This window comes from Pelodiscus sinensis, chromosome 4 (genome assembly GCF_049634645.1).
Source record: "Pelodiscus sinensis isolate JC-2024 chromosome 4, ASM4963464v1, whole genome shotgun sequence".
Lineage (NCBI taxonomy): Eukaryota > Metazoa > Chordata > Testudines > Trionychidae > Pelodiscus > Pelodiscus sinensis.
This window is the reverse complement of record NC_134714.1, coordinates 134101085-134117492: the sequence shown is the minus strand read 5'-3', so window position 1 is coordinate 134117492 and position 16408 is coordinate 134101085. Positions and strand designations below refer to the sequence as shown.

General features: G+C 61.8%; 2 protein-coding genes and 1 long non-coding RNA gene across 3 annotated transcripts in view; 1 reads left to right on the top strand and 2 right to left on the bottom strand.

Annotated features, from left to right (window-relative positions):
* Positions 1–16408, bottom strand: part of LOC142829296 (uncharacterized) — a 53134-nt gene that overhangs the window by 11922 nt on the left and 24804 nt on the right. The gene's annotated exons all lie outside the window — the stretch shown is intronic.
* On the top strand, positions 49–4351 carry LOC142829299 (uncharacterized). Its single transcript, XR_012903733.1, has 2 exons — positions 49–2341; positions 3009–4351. It is a non-coding gene; the product is annotated as an uncharacterized LOC142829299 (long non-coding RNA).
* BCL7C (BAF chromatin remodeling complex subunit BCL7C) lies at positions 3949–15900 on the bottom strand. The gene is made up of 6 exons (XM_075928716.1): positions 15552–15900; positions 12610–12688; positions 12354–12462; positions 7706–7867; positions 7373–7458; positions 3949–5836 (listed from the first exon to the last, which is right to left on the bottom strand). The coding sequence occupies exons 1-6, from the start codon at positions 15641–15643 to the stop codon at positions 5690–5692; spliced, it is 675 nt and encodes a 224-aa protein (XP_075784831.1). The 5' UTR covers positions 15644–15900; the 3' UTR covers positions 3949–5689.

The window sequence follows — 16408 nt, the reverse complement described above, 5'->3', positions numbered from 1 at the left end:
GACTCCTGGGCCCGCTGCCCCGCCCGGCCGGGGTGTGCGGCTCCCGCTGCCTGGCCCGGCTCCGCTTCGCATCCCCCTGGGGGGCTGCCCGATGGGTGGGAGAAGGAAACATACCGGAGAGTTCGGGGGGGGCGCCTGACACAGTCCCCGGGACCATCATGAGACTCCAGGAGTCCTGCCTTGTCAGCCCCTCACCTGGGCCTTGAATTTGTCAGGAGAGACAAGCTAAAAAAGGGGTGAATAAGAGGAGAGGCCCCATCCCCAACCCAGTCTGGTCTGCCCCTGCTCCAGCTGTCCAAGGCCGCCTTCTGCAAGTGGGCTGCCAGAAGATAACAGCCCACTACTGCTGGCAGCTATGGGAGTCACTCCCTCAGCTCTACTCGTGTCCAGGGGCTGCTCAGCTAGAGGGTAACAACCTACTACCTCTGCCCGCTGATGGAGTCACTCCCTCAGCTCAGCTGGGGTCTGGTAGCTGCTTCAGTGGATGGCCTTACTCCTCTAACATCAGGGCTCCATGGAAGGTAACATGGGCTGGAGGCCACATTCACATAGGGACGGATGCTGAAATCTTTTGTCTTCCTCCCCGCGGTGATTCCTCTATTTATCCCCATTGGCATCGCTTCCACCCCTCTCCGGCCACTGCAGTGAGCAGCAAGAGGAATAGTAAATGCCAAAGGCAGAGATGGAGAAGCACAAAGAAGTTCAGAGCAACGGACTCAGGCTCTCTGCAGACCCAGGCAGGGGGCAGCCCCCCATCTTAAGGCAATTAGCTCAGGAAGGCAACAAAGTTCCCCCTTTATCCCCTCAGGGTGGTTTCCAGGGGAAGGAAACCCCTGTTGTTCTTCAACGCCACCCTGTGTATTTACAAAGGGACGCAAAGTCCTGTCTCCCTGACCCTAAGGGGAACCAGAACAGCAGGAGTCGGTGTCTTTGCTCGCAATAATCCCACGCCTCCTTCCGGGCAGAGCTTTGCCCAAAATCTCGCTCGGAGCTTTCTCCTCGGGGTCCTGCTCCAAGTGCTTTTTGTCAAATGAAACATTTTGATCAGTGGAACTGAATCTGCTTTCCGGGAGAATTCGAAAAGTGTCGACGTGTGTTGGACTGGATTTTCTGTTCCCTGCACGGCCCTACCGAGGACACTGGTGGGCCCTGCTCCCTGAGCAGAAGCTGTGATGCTTAAGAAGGTTAGAACTCTGACAGAAGTCCCGACACTGGTGCATATGCCACTGGGTGTGGGTCTTCTGAGGCTATGGCTGTAGCACCTCCCACACTGGAAGTGCTGGGAGGGGGGCTTCTTCCCTGTATGAATCTGGATATGTTGGGAAAAGCCCCACATAATCCCCTTTCTGCAGTGGTGGCACTTGTGTATGTGTATGGGAGGGGGGTGTCTCCATATTGGTGTCAGCAGTGGGATCTCTCACCAGTGTGCTGTCTGTTCTGAGCACTGGGGGACATCCACTGCCACAATCTGGACAGAGATGGGTTCCCCTGCTTGCTGTGCAACCTGCTGGTGGCTGAGGTATGGGTGGTACTGGAGGAGGCTGGAGAGATGGGGGAATTCTGGCTGCACAGGGAGTACCAGTAGGGTTTCTCCGTCGCCTAGTGAGGGCAGAGCCATTCCCGCAAACATGGGACGTGCATGCCAAGAGCGCTGTCACGTATGTCCTCCAGGATCCCTAGACGGTCCTAAGCAGATCTGCTGCTCCGGGGAATTCTGGGATACATCCTCTTGGGATCTCATTGGGAAGTCCTACCAGATCTGTTCCCTGGGGATTCTGGGATGTGTCCTCATAGGCTCTGACTGCGAATGTCCCATGCACACCCTCTCCCTCAGCATTCTGGGGTACACCCTGGGGGTGGGGGGAATCCAGCCGGGGTTCCTCCCCCGAGCTGTGAAGAGGTGGGATTGGGGCAGGGGGCCACCCTGTAGTATATGGGGGGAGGGATGGCCCAGTGGTTTGTGCATGAGCCTGCTAAACCCAGGGTTGTGAGATCAAACCTTGTGGAGGCCATTTAGGGATTTGGAGCAAAAATTTGTCAGGGATGGTACTTGGTCCTGCTGTGAGGCAGGGGACTGGACTTCCGAGGTCCCTTCCAGCTCTAGGAGATAGGCAACCTCCATTATAAAATTACAAAGAGCCTCTGGCCAAGATCAGGGGCGCTGCTGTGCCAGGGACTGTGCAGTGTAACTAGCCCTCCTGCTGCTGCCTGCACTTTGCTTGCAGCACGACCCCGGGGAGGGTCATTTCCAGAGCAGCTGGTGCCGATGGCGAGGGTTAGAGCCGGGACCCCTGGGTTTTCTCCCCAGCTCTGACACAGACTCCACTGTGTGATTTCCTGGGTAAGTGACTGAATTTCCCCGGGCCTCAGTTTCCCCTTTTAGTCTGACTGCTTGGGGGGGGGGGGGAAACACTCCCGCACAGAGCACCTGGGTGGGGGTGCAGCGAGGGGGGCCCGATCTCGGGGCGCTGGACTCCGTGCACAGGTCCCCAGCCCTGCCGGCCGGACCCGGGAGCGCCACGCGCCGGGCCGGGAGGGAGCGGAGCGCGGTTGCACCGGGCGGAAATGGAGAGAGCCCCGCCGCCCGCCTGCTACCCATAGGGACTACAATTCCCAGCATGCCTCGGCCTCGTTAACCCTCTGCGCGCTGCAGCCCTGGAGAGAGGCCGGGCAGGGCTGGGGGACTGGCCCTGGGTTTACCTGCCGCGGACCTTCTTCCCCACGCGAGCCTCCCTAAGTCCCGGAAGCGGGGAGTGTCCCCTGCTCTACCCACTAGGTCCCACTCCCTTCCCGGAGCCAGGGGGAGAACCCAGCATCCTGGTCCGCAACCCTAGCTCCTGCTATAATCAGTAGCCCCGCTTCCTTGTGGGGAGAGAAACTGGAGGGCTGGCTCCCAGCCCCCTAGCTCTAACCACTAGCCCCCACTTCCTCCCAGAACCAGGCACAGAACCCAGGAGTCCTAGCGCCCCCCTCCCGAAATGCAAATGCATCAACACTCTTATTTCCAGGCCAGATCCTGCCCTCGGAGCCCCCGGCACAGAGCCAGTGCGAGTCCAGCTGGATTCTGATCGCTGCTGGCGAGCCCACATCTCTGCTCTCCCCTACCCTGGCTGAGCGCGACTGTTTTACTTCTCACACCCGGGGGCGGCTGTAACAGCCCAGAGGCACCTGAGGTGCGGGAGGGGTATTTCGGGTGCGGCCTGGGCATACAACTCCAGCCAGGCTCCCCCCTAAGCTAGGAGATTGGCCCCTTCTCAGCGGTGCCCGCTTGGCCCGGCCCGGCCCTGCCCGGCTCAGTGGATCTGTGCACCTAGGAGTGAGCAGACGCGGGAGGAGCCGAGATGGTGCCAGGGGAACAGAGCCATGGTCCTTATGGGAATACCAAGCCCAGGCTGGCAGCAGAGACCAGGCCATGGGCAGTCATGCCTAATGGCTACAGCCAACCTCAGGCCCAGGCGGCAGAGCAGCAGGTGTCGGTAGCCCAGGGCCAGTGGCCAGATGACAGAGCTGAGGAATGGGGCCAGACAACAGAGCACCGTCCCAGGTTGGACTCAGGAGATGGGGCTGGTGTCCGTGGGGGTGTCTAACCCCCCCCGCTGCACAGGGCCCTCAGACCCTCCCCTTGCCCTGGTTTCTGCTGACGAGGTGGCACTCAGATGGAGAGGTGGGGGATGCTTTTGATGTCTAGTGAGAACCCAGATTATTGTCTCCTCTGACCTCCCACCCCCCTGCATCTAGCCCCATAGGCTCTTGGGGCCCCTCAGAGCACATCGCACCCCCCCCCCCACCCTCTCTGAAATTGTTGGACTCCCCTCCCAGAGCTAATAATGGAACCCAGGAGTCCTGGCTCCCAGCCCACCCCACTATATCCCAATGCCCTTCCAAAGCCATGGCGGCCTGTTTTCTCCAGATACTAAAACACACCTAGCGAATTAAAACAATGTCACAAAGATCTTACAAGCCATATATTCTTTTAGCAGAGCTTTTCAAACAGTCGTACCAAGTTGTGTTGAAATCAGACAGCTAGACAACAGTCACTAAAAGTAAACATTTTTAACTCAGTGGGGCTGGCTATTGTATCCAAGAGTTTTAGAAGAGTTGGCCGAGGAGCTGCTGGCTCAGGAAGTTCCAGAAGACTGTAGCGGGGGGTGAGGAGGGATATTGATCCTGGGCAAAACAATGGAGCAGCTGATACAGGACTTCATTCATAAACTCAAGGAGGGTCCTATAACTAATACCTATTGCCACGGGGTTATGCAAAACACATCCCAACAAACTAACTTGGTAACTGTTTTTGTGAGGAGACAAGTCTACGTTTGGGTGATAAAAGAAATGGAGCAGAGCTAACAGATTTCTGCAAGGTGCTTGACTTGGCACTTTGATTGCAGGCTAGAATGATATTCTACGACCAAGCGGGTGCGTATCTAGCGGGGTCCCACCGGGCACGGCTCTTGGCCGCATGCTATTTAACCCTGGTCTCAGTGACCTGGAAGACAATGTAAAATCTCCACTGGGAAAGTCTGCCGATGCCATGCACGTTGGGGGAGGGGCAGCTAAGGCTCGCTCGGGCAGCTGGGCACGAGCGAACAGTGCGGGTTTTCGTACAGCTAGCCGTAAATGGCTCCATCACGGAACAAGAATGCCAAGGCCAGACTTGGAGGGGAGCTCGCTTGCTCCTGGAAAGCGGTGACCCTGTGAATGATTTGGGGGCCACGGTGGACCCAAGACAGGGCTCTCCAGGAGTGCAGAGGTTACTTTACTCTGGATTTGGCCCTGGGGCGACTGTGGCTGGAATCCTGCGTCCAGGTCCGGGGCCCACAATTCAAGGCAGCCAGGCTGGCTGGTCACAGTGGTCCCTTTTGGCTTTGTAATCTGTGACTAGATCCCAGGAGTCCTGACTCCCACCCTGCCCCCGCCCTAACCCCCAAGACCTCACTCTCCCTCCAGAGCCATAGTAGCACCCCGGAGTCCTGGCTCTGCCCCATGAGCTCACAGCCCGGGGAACAGCCTTCCTCGAACCAGGACAGGATGCGCACGGAGCGGGGACGTGCTCGTGGAATTGTAGGAAGCCCCCGTTACAGTCCAGAAGCACCCGCATCCTGTGGACCAGACGCCGATGGGGACACCAGAGCGGTGTCTCTAAGCACCGGGTGAGCCATCCCCCTGTACGTCTGTTCCCCGCTGCCCTGCCCCAGAGGCGGCTGCATCTCACTGCCAGGCTGCAGAGCAGCTGGCTCAGTTTCAGAGGGCCGAGGCTGGTAAATGAGTAGCACAAAGCCACCTTAGCAGTTTCATAGCAAAGTCTATTGTTCAGACCAAAAAAAAAAAAAAAAAAAAGTATATACACAGAGGGTGTAAAATTCACCCCTGGCCAGGCAGCAGGGGGCACTGTGGTGCAGAGGATGCTGCCCAGCTTTCCCTACCCACAGTCCGTCTCCTCCCACTCCCCTCCCAGAGCTGGGAGAGAACCCAGGAGACCTGGCTCCCAGCCGCCCTGCTCCAACCACTAGACCCCACTGCCCTCCCCTCCCATCCCCAGGGTCCTGACCCAACTTCAATACCCTCTTCAAAGCGTCTTTGGTCCCTTTGCATTTGGCAAGCGTGATTCACCTCCTGCCCGGCTCCCCCTCTGCCCACCATGCCCCCTGTAGGGCGCAAAGCCGGGGAGAGGGCAGGGATGAAGCAAGGTCTATGGGGAGTGGGATGCGCCCATTTCCTGCTCCTCGGGGCAGATGCGCTTCAGGGGAGGTGCCCCCATGGACTCATCATCCTCTTCTTCCAGCACCGGCTGGGGGAAGGCTGGGGCTGTCTCGAAGGGCGGTGCATCGTCCTGCCCCTTTGGGGAAAAGGGGAATGGGTGTTAGACTCTGAGAGAGGGCAGCCAGAGGGATGGCACCCCAGCAACCTAGGTACGGCAGCCCTGATCCCACCCCGAGGTCCCCAGCAACCTCCCTGCTTTCTCCTCTGCCATGGGTAACCACCATCCCCAACGTAAACAATGAGACCTTCTGGCCAATGGCCCAACCTCGACCCAACCCAACTCAACCCAACCCTCACCAATGGCTCAACATCCACCCAACTCAACCCAACCTTCACCAATGGCTCAACATCCACCCAACTCAACCCAGCCCTGCCAATGGCTCAACATCCACCCAACTCAACCCAACCTTCACCAATGGCTCAACATCCACCCAACTCAACCCAACCTTCACCAATGGCTCAACATCCACCCAACTCAACCCAACCTTCACCAATGGCTCAACATCCACCCAACTCAACCCAACCTTCACCAATGGCTCAACATCCACCCAATTCAACCCAACCTTCACCAATGGCTCAACATCCACCCAATTCAACCCAACCTTCACCAATGGCTCAACATCCACCCAATTCAACCCAACCTTCACCAATGGCTCAACATCCACCCAATTCAACCCAACCTTCACCAATGGCCCAACATTCACCCAACTCAACTCAATCCTTCCAAATGTCCAACCTCTACACAACCCAGTTCAACACAACTTTTGCCAAAGATCCAATCTACACCCAACCCAACCTTCACCACTGGCTCCACCACCGGCTCCACCACCACCACCACCACCACCCAACTCAACCCAAACCTGCCAGTGGTCCAACCTCCACCCAAGCCAACTCAATCCAGCCTTTGCCACTGACCCTACCTCCATCCAACTCAACCTATCCATTGCCAATGGCCTAGCCTGCACCGCCCTAACCCAATACAACCCAACCTTTGCCAATAGTTCAACCTCCATGCAACCCAACACAACCCAACTTTCACCAACAGCCCAGCCTCCACTCAACTCAGCCCAGGCAGTACCTATGCCCCACACACCACCCAATCCAACCGTTGCCTATGGCCTAACCCAGCCACCACCAATGATGCAACCTCTACCTAGCTCACATGAACCCAGGTTTTGCCAATGACCCAACCTTCATCCCACAAAGCAAAATCCAACTTTTGTCAATAGCTCAACCTCCACACAAAACAACCTCTACTTGGCCTAATCTTCCCCAATGGTCGGACTTCTATGCAGCTCCACCCAACCTTCACCAATGGCCAAAGTCTACCCTACTCAGCCTTCGGCAGTGGCCCAAGCTCCAAACAACCCAGCCACTGCCAATGGCAGTGTTTCCATCCAACCCACACCCCAGTCTCCACCCCACTCAGCCCACCCCCACGCACCATTCACTCCTGGACACCTGACCAAACTTCTCAGTTCCGTGCATCCCCTATCCCTTGGTTCCACTCCTCCATGCACTCTCCCCAACCGGTCACGCCCCAAGCTGCACCCCACTCCATCCAACCCATCTCCACGCCTCACCCCTCAATTCCCGACCCTTCCCCACGCACCTGTGACTCCAGCAGTCCTGGAACAGGGTCCTCCTTGGTCAACATGGGGGGCTCATCTGTCCCCTCCAGCAGCAGCACCCCAGGGTCTGGACCCAGAAAGGAATGAAAACAGTGGGGTACCCTGGTGCCAGCTCGCTGCCCTCTCCTGTAGCCCTCTGGGAAGCACGGCCCTCCCCGCTGCCTGGGTCCCACCCCCTCACTCCCTGGGGGCGCCGAGTGATGCCATGCGGGGAGCTGGGGGTGAAGTGGTCCCGGACTCCTGGGTTCCTCTCTCTCCTTCCCTCCTTGCAGGACTGGCAATTCTGCATCCCTCTCCCCCACCATGGCACTTACCCCCTTCCTGCCCCAGCATGGGAGGCTGCGAGTCCTCCGCTTTCAGTTCCCCCAGCGGAGTGGGGGTCGCCGTCTGGCTGCGGTCAGGGGTGGGGCTGGAGCTGGTGTCGCCCCCCTTGGCCAGGGAGGTCTCGGACAGCGAGCTCTGGTTGCTGTTCTCATCTGCAAAGCGGACAGGGTCGGGGGGGTGTCTGAGATGCCTACGTCCTATCCTCAGTTCTTTAGAGGCACCGCCAGCACGGATACCTGGGCCCATCCCTTCCCTCCAGGTGTGCTAGGCACACGGCTGTCCCGGACGCCTGGGTCCCTTCCCCTCACTCCAAGTACGCGGGGCACGCCGCCGTCCCGGACACCTGGGTCCCTTCCCCTCACTCCAAGTACACGGGGCACGCCGCCGTCCCGGACACCTGGGTCCCTTCCCCTCACTCCAAGTACGCGGGGCACGCCGCCGTCCCGGTCGCCTGGGTCCCTTCCCCTCACTCCAAGTACGCGGGGCACGCCACCGTCCCGGACGCCTGGGTCCTGTCCCCTCACTCCAAGTACGCGGGGCACGCCACCGTCCCGGACGCCTGGGTCCCTTCCCCTCACTCCAAGTACGCGGGGCACGCCGCCGTCCCGGACGCCTGGGTCCCTTCCCCTCACTCCAAGTACGCGGGGCACGCCACCGTCCCGGATGCCTGGGTCCTGTCCCCTCACTCCAAGTACGCGGGGCACGCCACCGTCCCGGACACCTGGGTCCCTTCCCCTCACTCCAAGTACGCGGGGCACGCCACCGTCCCGGACACCTGGGTCCCTTCCCCTCACTCCAAGTACGCGGGGCACGCCACCGTCCCGGACGCCTGGGTCCCTTCCCCTCACTCCAAGTACGCGGGGCACGCCACCGTCCCGGATGCCTGGGTCCTGTCCCCTCACTCCAAGTACGCGGGGCACGCCACCGTCCCGGACACCTGGGTCCCTTCCCCTCACTCCAAGTACGCGGGGCACGCCACCGTCCCGGACACCTGGGTCCCTTCCCTTCACTCCAAGTACGCGGGGCACGCCACCGTCCCGGACACCTGGGTCCCTTCCCCTCACTCCAAGTACGCGGGGCACGCCACCGTCCCGGACACCTGGGTCCCTTCCCCTCACTCCAAGTACACGGGGCACGCCACCGTCCCGGACGCCTGGGTCCCTTCCCCTCACTCCAAGTACGCGGGGCACGCCACCGTCCCGGACACCTGGGTCCCTTCCCTTCACTCCAAGTACGCGGGGCACGCCACCGTCCCGGACACCTGGGTCCCTTCCCCTCACTCCAAGTACGCGGGGCACGCCACCGTCCCGGACACCTGGGTCCCTTCCCTTCACTCCAAGTACGCGGGGCACGCCGCCGTCCCGGACACCTGGGTCCCTTCCCCTCACTCCAAGTACGCGGGGCACGCCACCGTCCCGGACACCTGGGTCCCTTCCCCTCACTCCAAGTACGCGGGGCACGCCACCGTCCCGGTCGCCTGGGTCCCTTCCCCTCACTCCAAGTACGCGGGGCACGCCGCCGTCCCGGACACCTGGGTCCCTTCCCCTCACTCCAAGTACGCGGGGCACGCCACCGTCCCGGTCGCCTGGGTCCCTTCCCCTCACTCCAAGTACGCGGGGCACGCCGCCGTCCCGGACGCCTGGATCCCTTCCCCTCACTCCAAGTACACGGGGCACGCCGCCGTCCCGGACACCTGGGTCCCATCTCCTGAGTCTCCAATGAGGGCCACTTGCACTAGTGTTCACTGGAGGGTTTTAACCTCCCTGATTTCTGCTGGAAGGTGATTTGCAGCCGCGCACGCTGCCTCCTGGGCAAGGGGCAGTTTTCGGACCCAGAAAGCTGAGAGGAAACCACCCAGGGGCATCCCCTGCGGATCTGGTTTTGACCAAGAGGGATGGATTGGTTGCGGACAGGAAGGCGGGCAGGGACGTGGGAGGAAGTGATCACCCCCTGGTAGATTTCGAGAGCCTGCGGAAAGGAGGCCCCGAGAGCAGCCAAACAAGGAGAGCGGGGCCGAGAGGTGGATTTCGGCCGACTCGCGCCACAGGAGACAGGGTCCCGTGGACCGATGGCGTGGGAGGAAGCAGAACCGAAGGGCAGCTCCCCAAAGCCGGCCGTGCCAGAGACTCGCCAACAAGCTACCCCGAGGCCGAGGAAAGAAGAGTCACAGGAGGCTCACGTGGAGGCTCACGGCGTTTTTAGCAACCTCCGCCCCAAAAGGGGCCCATCCAGAGAAGGGAAGGGGGGCAAGTCACTAAGGAAGGACACAGGGGTCCGGAAAGCCAAGGCAAGGAACGAGTGACAGGATGGTGTCGGTCCTGCAGGGATGGCGACAGACTTCACCAAGGCCTGGGCAAGGTGGGGAGGGCGGGGCCTCTGGTGGAAGGGGTGGGGCATCTGGTGGAAGGGGCGTGGCTAACAGGCAGCAAGCCCTCAGCGCTGCCTGGACTGGGCTACAGAGGGCTCCGGCGGCGATTTAAAGGGCCCAGAGCCCAGGCAACCGACTCCTTTGCCTTCCAACTCCACTGCTCCCCCCCCCATTGGTCCTGCTCTGTGGGGGAGGGGTGCTGGCGGCAGGGGACAGTAAGGCAGAGCCGCTCAAGGCCTACGTTGCTTCAGTCTTCTCCCCATGAGACTGGACCACTAGAGACGCTACCCCCGAGGGCTGCAGATCGGGCACCGACGCAGGGCCGGCCTTACCAGGAGGCAAACCGAGGCAGCCGCCTCCGGTGCCAGACCGTGGGGGGCGCCACGAGGACCCGGAGACTTGAGACCTTTCAAAGTTTTGGCCCAAGCGAGGGGCTATGGGGGCGTCATTTGAGCTCCCCGCCTCGGCTGCCAGAACGTTGTGGGCCGGCCCTGTACCAACGCATCAGATCTTCTGACCGATCCGCCCCAAGTCAAGTCAGCTGGGCCGGCCGCTGTCATCGCCCCGGGGCGCAGAAGGAAGGAGCTGGAGAACTTCTGGCAAGACGCGTTGCCAACTTGGGGTTCACAGGCCTCAGAAGACAGGAGAAGCGCTAACGTGGTGCCCATCTGGAAACAGGGGCGAAAGGAGGAGCCGGGGAACCATAGACCAGCCTGACTTGGACCCTTGGGAGGCCACTCGACCAACGCATAAAATATTCAATTTGCAAATCCGTAAGAACGGCCAGACGGGGTCAGACCAAAGGCCCATCCAGCCCAGTCCTGTCTGCCCACAGTGGCCAGTGCCAGATGCCCCAGAGGGAGGGAACAGAACAGGGAACCATCCAGTGATCCCTCCTCCATCGCCCACTCCCAGCCTTGGATAAAAAGAGGCCAGAGACACCATTCCTAGCTAATAGCCATTGATGGACCTAACATCCATGCAGTTATCTTGCTCTTTTTTGAGTCCTGGTCGTCCTAACATCCTCTGGCAAGGAGTTCCACAGGTTGGCGGTGTGGCTGGAGGGAGGCAGATACCTGGAGAATGGCGCATTAATCACTAGCAGCCAGCCTGGGTTTACCAGGAGGTTGCCAAATCAGCCAGGTGTCTGTCTTTGACAAGGTAACTGATTTGATGAAAGGGGCCATGCAGTTGACCTAACACACCATGCCTCCAGGCAGGCCGCTGACTCACTGAGATAAGTAAGCAGGGGAAAGGCGGTTAAATGGCTACCTAATTGGTTACAGGGTGGTCTTCAGTGGGGATCGGTCGGGAGCTGCTCTGGGTCTGGCGTGGTTTAATAGTTTTACTCATGCTGATGGGCCGATGGTGCCACACTGGGGCGGGGGAGAGAGATGTAGAGAGACGGGAAAGGCCCCAGAGGTGAGTGCCAAAGCTGATCAAGGGGAGGGAGACGCCAGCCCTGTGGGCCAAGGCTGGAGGGACATGGTACTTTAGTTTGCAGAGGAGATGACAGGCGCACATGACTTTTATAGAGAACTTTCTGGGTGTCTGGCTGGTGAGTCTTGCCCACATGCTCAGGGTTTAGCTGATCGCCATATTTGGGGTCGGGAAGGAATTTTCCTCCAGGGTAGATTGGCAGGCCCTGGAGGTTTTTCGCCTTCCTCTGTAGCATGGGGCACAGATCACAGCTAGAGGATCTCTACATCTTGGGGTCTTCAAAGTATTTGAAGGCTTCAATATCTGAGATACAGGTGAGAGGATTATTCTAGGAGGGGTGGGTGAGATTCTGTGGCCTGCACTGTGCAGGGGGTCAGACTAGATGATCATAATGGTCCCTTCTGACCCTGGAGTCTATGAGTCTATGAGACAGCGGTTGAAAGCCGGCCCTAGGAGGCGGGGGAAGTTGTTTTCGCCTGCCTCAGAGAGCAGGACCAGGGGCGATGGGTTCCAATGCACTCTCCCCGCCCGGCAGACGGAGATGAAATCGCAGGGAAAACTTCCTAAGCGCCAGCCTGGCAGGATGAGGGAGCAGGATGCAACTGTGCGGGAGGTTTCGGAAGAGGCTGGAGAGAGCCGTCTGTCCGGGCTGGTTTAGACGCAGCAGATCCTGCATCCTCTCCGGAGGGTGGATGACACGGCCCGGGCGGTCCCTCCCAGCCCTCTGCCTGAATTCCCACGTCCCAACGAGAGCCCCTCAGGATGGAAGACCGTGCGTTGCTGTCCCGGACGCCTGGGTCCCCCCCCCCCCCCCACAGCCTGCAGCGTACCATTCAGATCCAGCATGAGGAGGGCGGGGTTGGTCCGGGGGCTGGGCACGCGCCCCCTCCTCTCCCGGCCCTTGTGCCTCTCCCCGCTGCCAGCCAGTCGCCGCTTCTCCTGCGGGGGTGGGGGCAGAGAAGAAAGGGAGTACAGATGGCATCCAAATGGGGGGGAGGGGAGAGAGGAAGAAGGGGGCCGGGGCACACAGCAGGGATGGCCAGACAGACAGGGTGGGAGCAGACTGGCACCCCGTCTCCCGCTTACCTCATCTCGGGGGTCCACAATGGGCACCCACTTGTAGATCCTCAGAGATGTGTCCCCCACGGTCACCCAGCGCTTCTCCCTGCGGGGGGGTTGGAGATGAGGTGGATATAGCCCCACACAGAGCCCCTCACCGCCAAAATTTGCAGCCACTCCCATCTAAACCTGTAGGTGGTGCCGCTCACTGGCAGAAGTAGTAGGTTATTATCCCCCAGGCAGCGCTAAAGGGCTGAGGCCATGAGCTAGCAGCCGTGGCAGGTTATCTTTTGTCTGTCATGAGGGCGGAAACCCTCCAATCGCATCCTCCCCAAGTTAAAATACAGACTCCCTTAAAGAGCAGCAATAGTAAGTTGTTATCTTCTCTTGTCCAGCAGATGACTGTCTGACATATTATCCAGAGTAAAGAACTTGACAGCTAGTCACATCTCAGAAGCAATTTCCATAGAGAAAGGGAGGTGAACAATACACACAATAATTAAATAATGGACGAATAACTAATTGCCATAATTAAGAGCCTGCTCCTGCATTTGGCCACAGGAGTTACTTTAAAGAAGATGGCACCACCTCTGGGGTAGGATAAATGGGGAAAGCCACCCAGCGAGACTGCATGGGGCTGGCTGGCCCAGCGCTGAGATGCATCTGGTTCTGGGGTGGGGCACTTGGGGGAACAGCCGCACATAACACCACCTGGGGCTGACTCGCCTGGCACTGAGATGAAGCCAGCTCTGGGGCAGGGCAGCTGGGGGAACGGCCGCACATAACGCTGCGTGGGGCTGACTCACCCGGCTCTGAGATGCAGCCAGCTCTGGGGCAGGGTACCTGGGGGAACAGCCGCACATAACGCCACGTGGGGCTAGCTCACCCAGCCCTGAGATGCAGCCAGCTCTGGGGCAGGGTACCTGGGGGAACAGCCGCACATAACGCTGCGTGGGGCTGACTCGCCCGGCTCTGAGATGCAGCCAGCTCTGGGGCAGGGCACCCGAGGGAACAGCCACACACAAGGCCGCGTGGAGGTGACTCGCCCGGCTCTGAGATGCAGCCAGCTCTGGGGCAGGGCACCCGGGGGAACGGCCGCACATAACGCCGCATGGGGCTAGCTCACCCGGCTCTGAGATGCAGCCAGCTCTGGGGCAGGACACCCGGGGGAACGGCCGCACATAACGCCGCGTGGGGCTAGCTCACCCGGCCCTGAGATGCAGCCAGCTCTGGGGCAGGACACCCAGGGGAACGGCCGCACATAACGCCGTGTGGGGCTAGCTCACCCAGCTCTGAGATGCAGCCAGCTCTGGGGCAGGACACCCGGGGGAACGGCCGCACATAACGCCGTGTGGGGCTAGCTCACCCGGCCCTGAGATGCAGCCAGCTCTGGGACAGGACACCCGGGGGAACGGCTGCACATAATGCCGCGTGGGGCTAGCTCACCTGGCCCTGAGATGCAGCCAGCTCTGGGACAGGACACCCGAGGGAACGGCCGCACATAACGCCGCGTGGGGCTAGCTCACCCGGCTCTGAGATGCAGCCAGCTCTGGGGCAGGACACCCGGGGGAACAGCCGCACATAACGCCGCATGGGGCTAGCTCACCCGGCTCTGAGATGCAGCCAGCTCTGGGGCAGGGCATCCGGGGGAACAGCCGCACATAACCCCGCGGGGGCTGACTCACCCGGCCCTGAGATGCAGCCAGCTCTGGGGCAGGGCACCCGGGGGAACAGCCGCACATAACGCCGTGGGGGCTGACTCACCCGGCCCTGAGATGCAGCCAGCTCTGGGGCAGGGCACCCGGGGGAACAGCCGCACATAACGCTGCGGGGGCTGACTCACCCGGCTCTGAGATGCAGCCAGCTCTGGGGCAGGACACCCGGGGGAACGGCCGCACATAACGCCGCGTGGGGCTAGCTCACCCGGCCCTGAGATGCAGCCAGCTCTGGGGCAGGGCACCCGGGGGAACGGCCGCACATAACGCCGTGGGGGCTGACTCACCCGGCCCTGAGATGCAGCCAGCTCTGGGGCAGGGCACCCGGGGGAACAGCCGCACATAACGCCGCGGGGGCTGACTCACCCGACTCTGAGATGCAGCCAGCTCTGGGGCAGGACACCCGGGGGAACGGCCGCACATAACGCCGCGTGGGGCTAGCTCACCCGGCCCTGAGATGCAGCCAGCTCTGGGGCAGGGCACCCGGGGGAACGGCCGCACATAACGCTGCGGGGGCTGACTCACCCGGCCCTGAGATGCAGCCAGCTCTGGGGCAGGGCACCCGGGGGAACAGCCGCACATAACGCCGCGGGGGCTGACTCACCCGGCTCTGAGATGCAGCCAGCTCTGGGGCAGGACACCCGGGGGAACGGCCGCACATAACGCCGCGTGGGGCTAGCTCACCCGGCCCTGAGATGCAGCCAGCTCTGGGGCAGGGCATCCGGGGGAACAGCCGCACATAACGCCGTGTGGGGCTAGCTCACCCGGCCCTGAGATGCAGCCAGCTCTGGGGCAGGGCACCCGAGGGAACGGCCGCACATAACGCCGCGTGGGGCTAGCTCACCCGGCTCTGAGATGCAGCCAGCTCTGGGGCAGGACACCCGGGGGAACAGCCGCACATAACGCCGTGTGGGGCTAGCTCACCCGGCTCTGAGATGCAGCCAGCTCTGGGGCAGGACACCCAGGGGAACGGCCGCACATAACGCCGCGGGGGCTGACTCACCCGGCTCTGAGATGCAGCCAGCTCTGGGGCAGGACACCCGGGGGAACAGCCGCACATAACGCCGTGGGGGCTGACTCACCCGGCCCTGAGATGCAGCCAGCTCTGGGGCAGGACACCCAGGGGAACGGCCGCACATAACGCCGCATGGGGCTAGCTCACCCGGCTCTGAGATGCAGCCAGCTCTGGGGCAGGGCACCCGGGGGAACAGCCGCACACAAGGCCGCCCGTCTCCCGCACACCCTGCCGCTCACCATCGGCGCACTCTCTCGATGGCTGCCATCACCTTCTTGATGTCATCCTTGGCCCGGCTGCGGGTCTCGGCCCGCACGGTGCGCCCGGCCATGGGGACGGGACCCCGGGGCGCCGGGCGGGTCACTGCGCGCGGGTCCGGCTCGCTGGCCCTGGCTCCGCGCAGAACCGCCCCGCGCCGACCGAGCTCGCTGCGGGAGGCGGAGCGGAAGCGAACTCGGGCTTCCGCGGGCAGAGCCGGGGCCGGGCGGGCCTGGGGGGCGGGACTCCGGCTTCTCCGCAAGAGACACGCGCACCCCCGCGAGCCGGGCTGGGTCCCGCACCCCCTGCCCCCCCACAACCCCGACCCCCCCACTATATTCCCCCCCGCCAGCGAGGAACCCGGGTGTTCGGCCTCCCCCCCACTATATCCCCCCCCCCCGCCAGCGAGGAACCCGGGTGTTCGGCCCCCCCCACTATATCCGCCCCCGGCAGCGAGGAACCCGGGTGTTCGGCCTCCCCCCACTATATCCCCCCCGCCAGCGAGGAACCCGGGTGTTCGGCCCCCCCCACTATATCCCCCCCGCCAGCGAGGAACCCGGGTGTTCGGCCCCCCCCACTATATCCCCCCCGCCAGCGAGGAACCCGGGTGTTCGGCCTCCCCCCACTATATCCCCCCCGCCAGCGAGGAACCCGGGTGTTCGGCCCCCCCCACTATATCCCCCCCGCCAGCGAGGAACCCGGGTGTTCGGCCTCCCCCCCACTATATCCCCCCCGCCAGCGAGGAACCCGGGTGTTCGGCCTCCCCCCCACTATATCCCCCCCGCCAGCGAGGAACCCGGGTGTTCGGCCTCCCCCCCACTATATCCCCCCCCGCCAG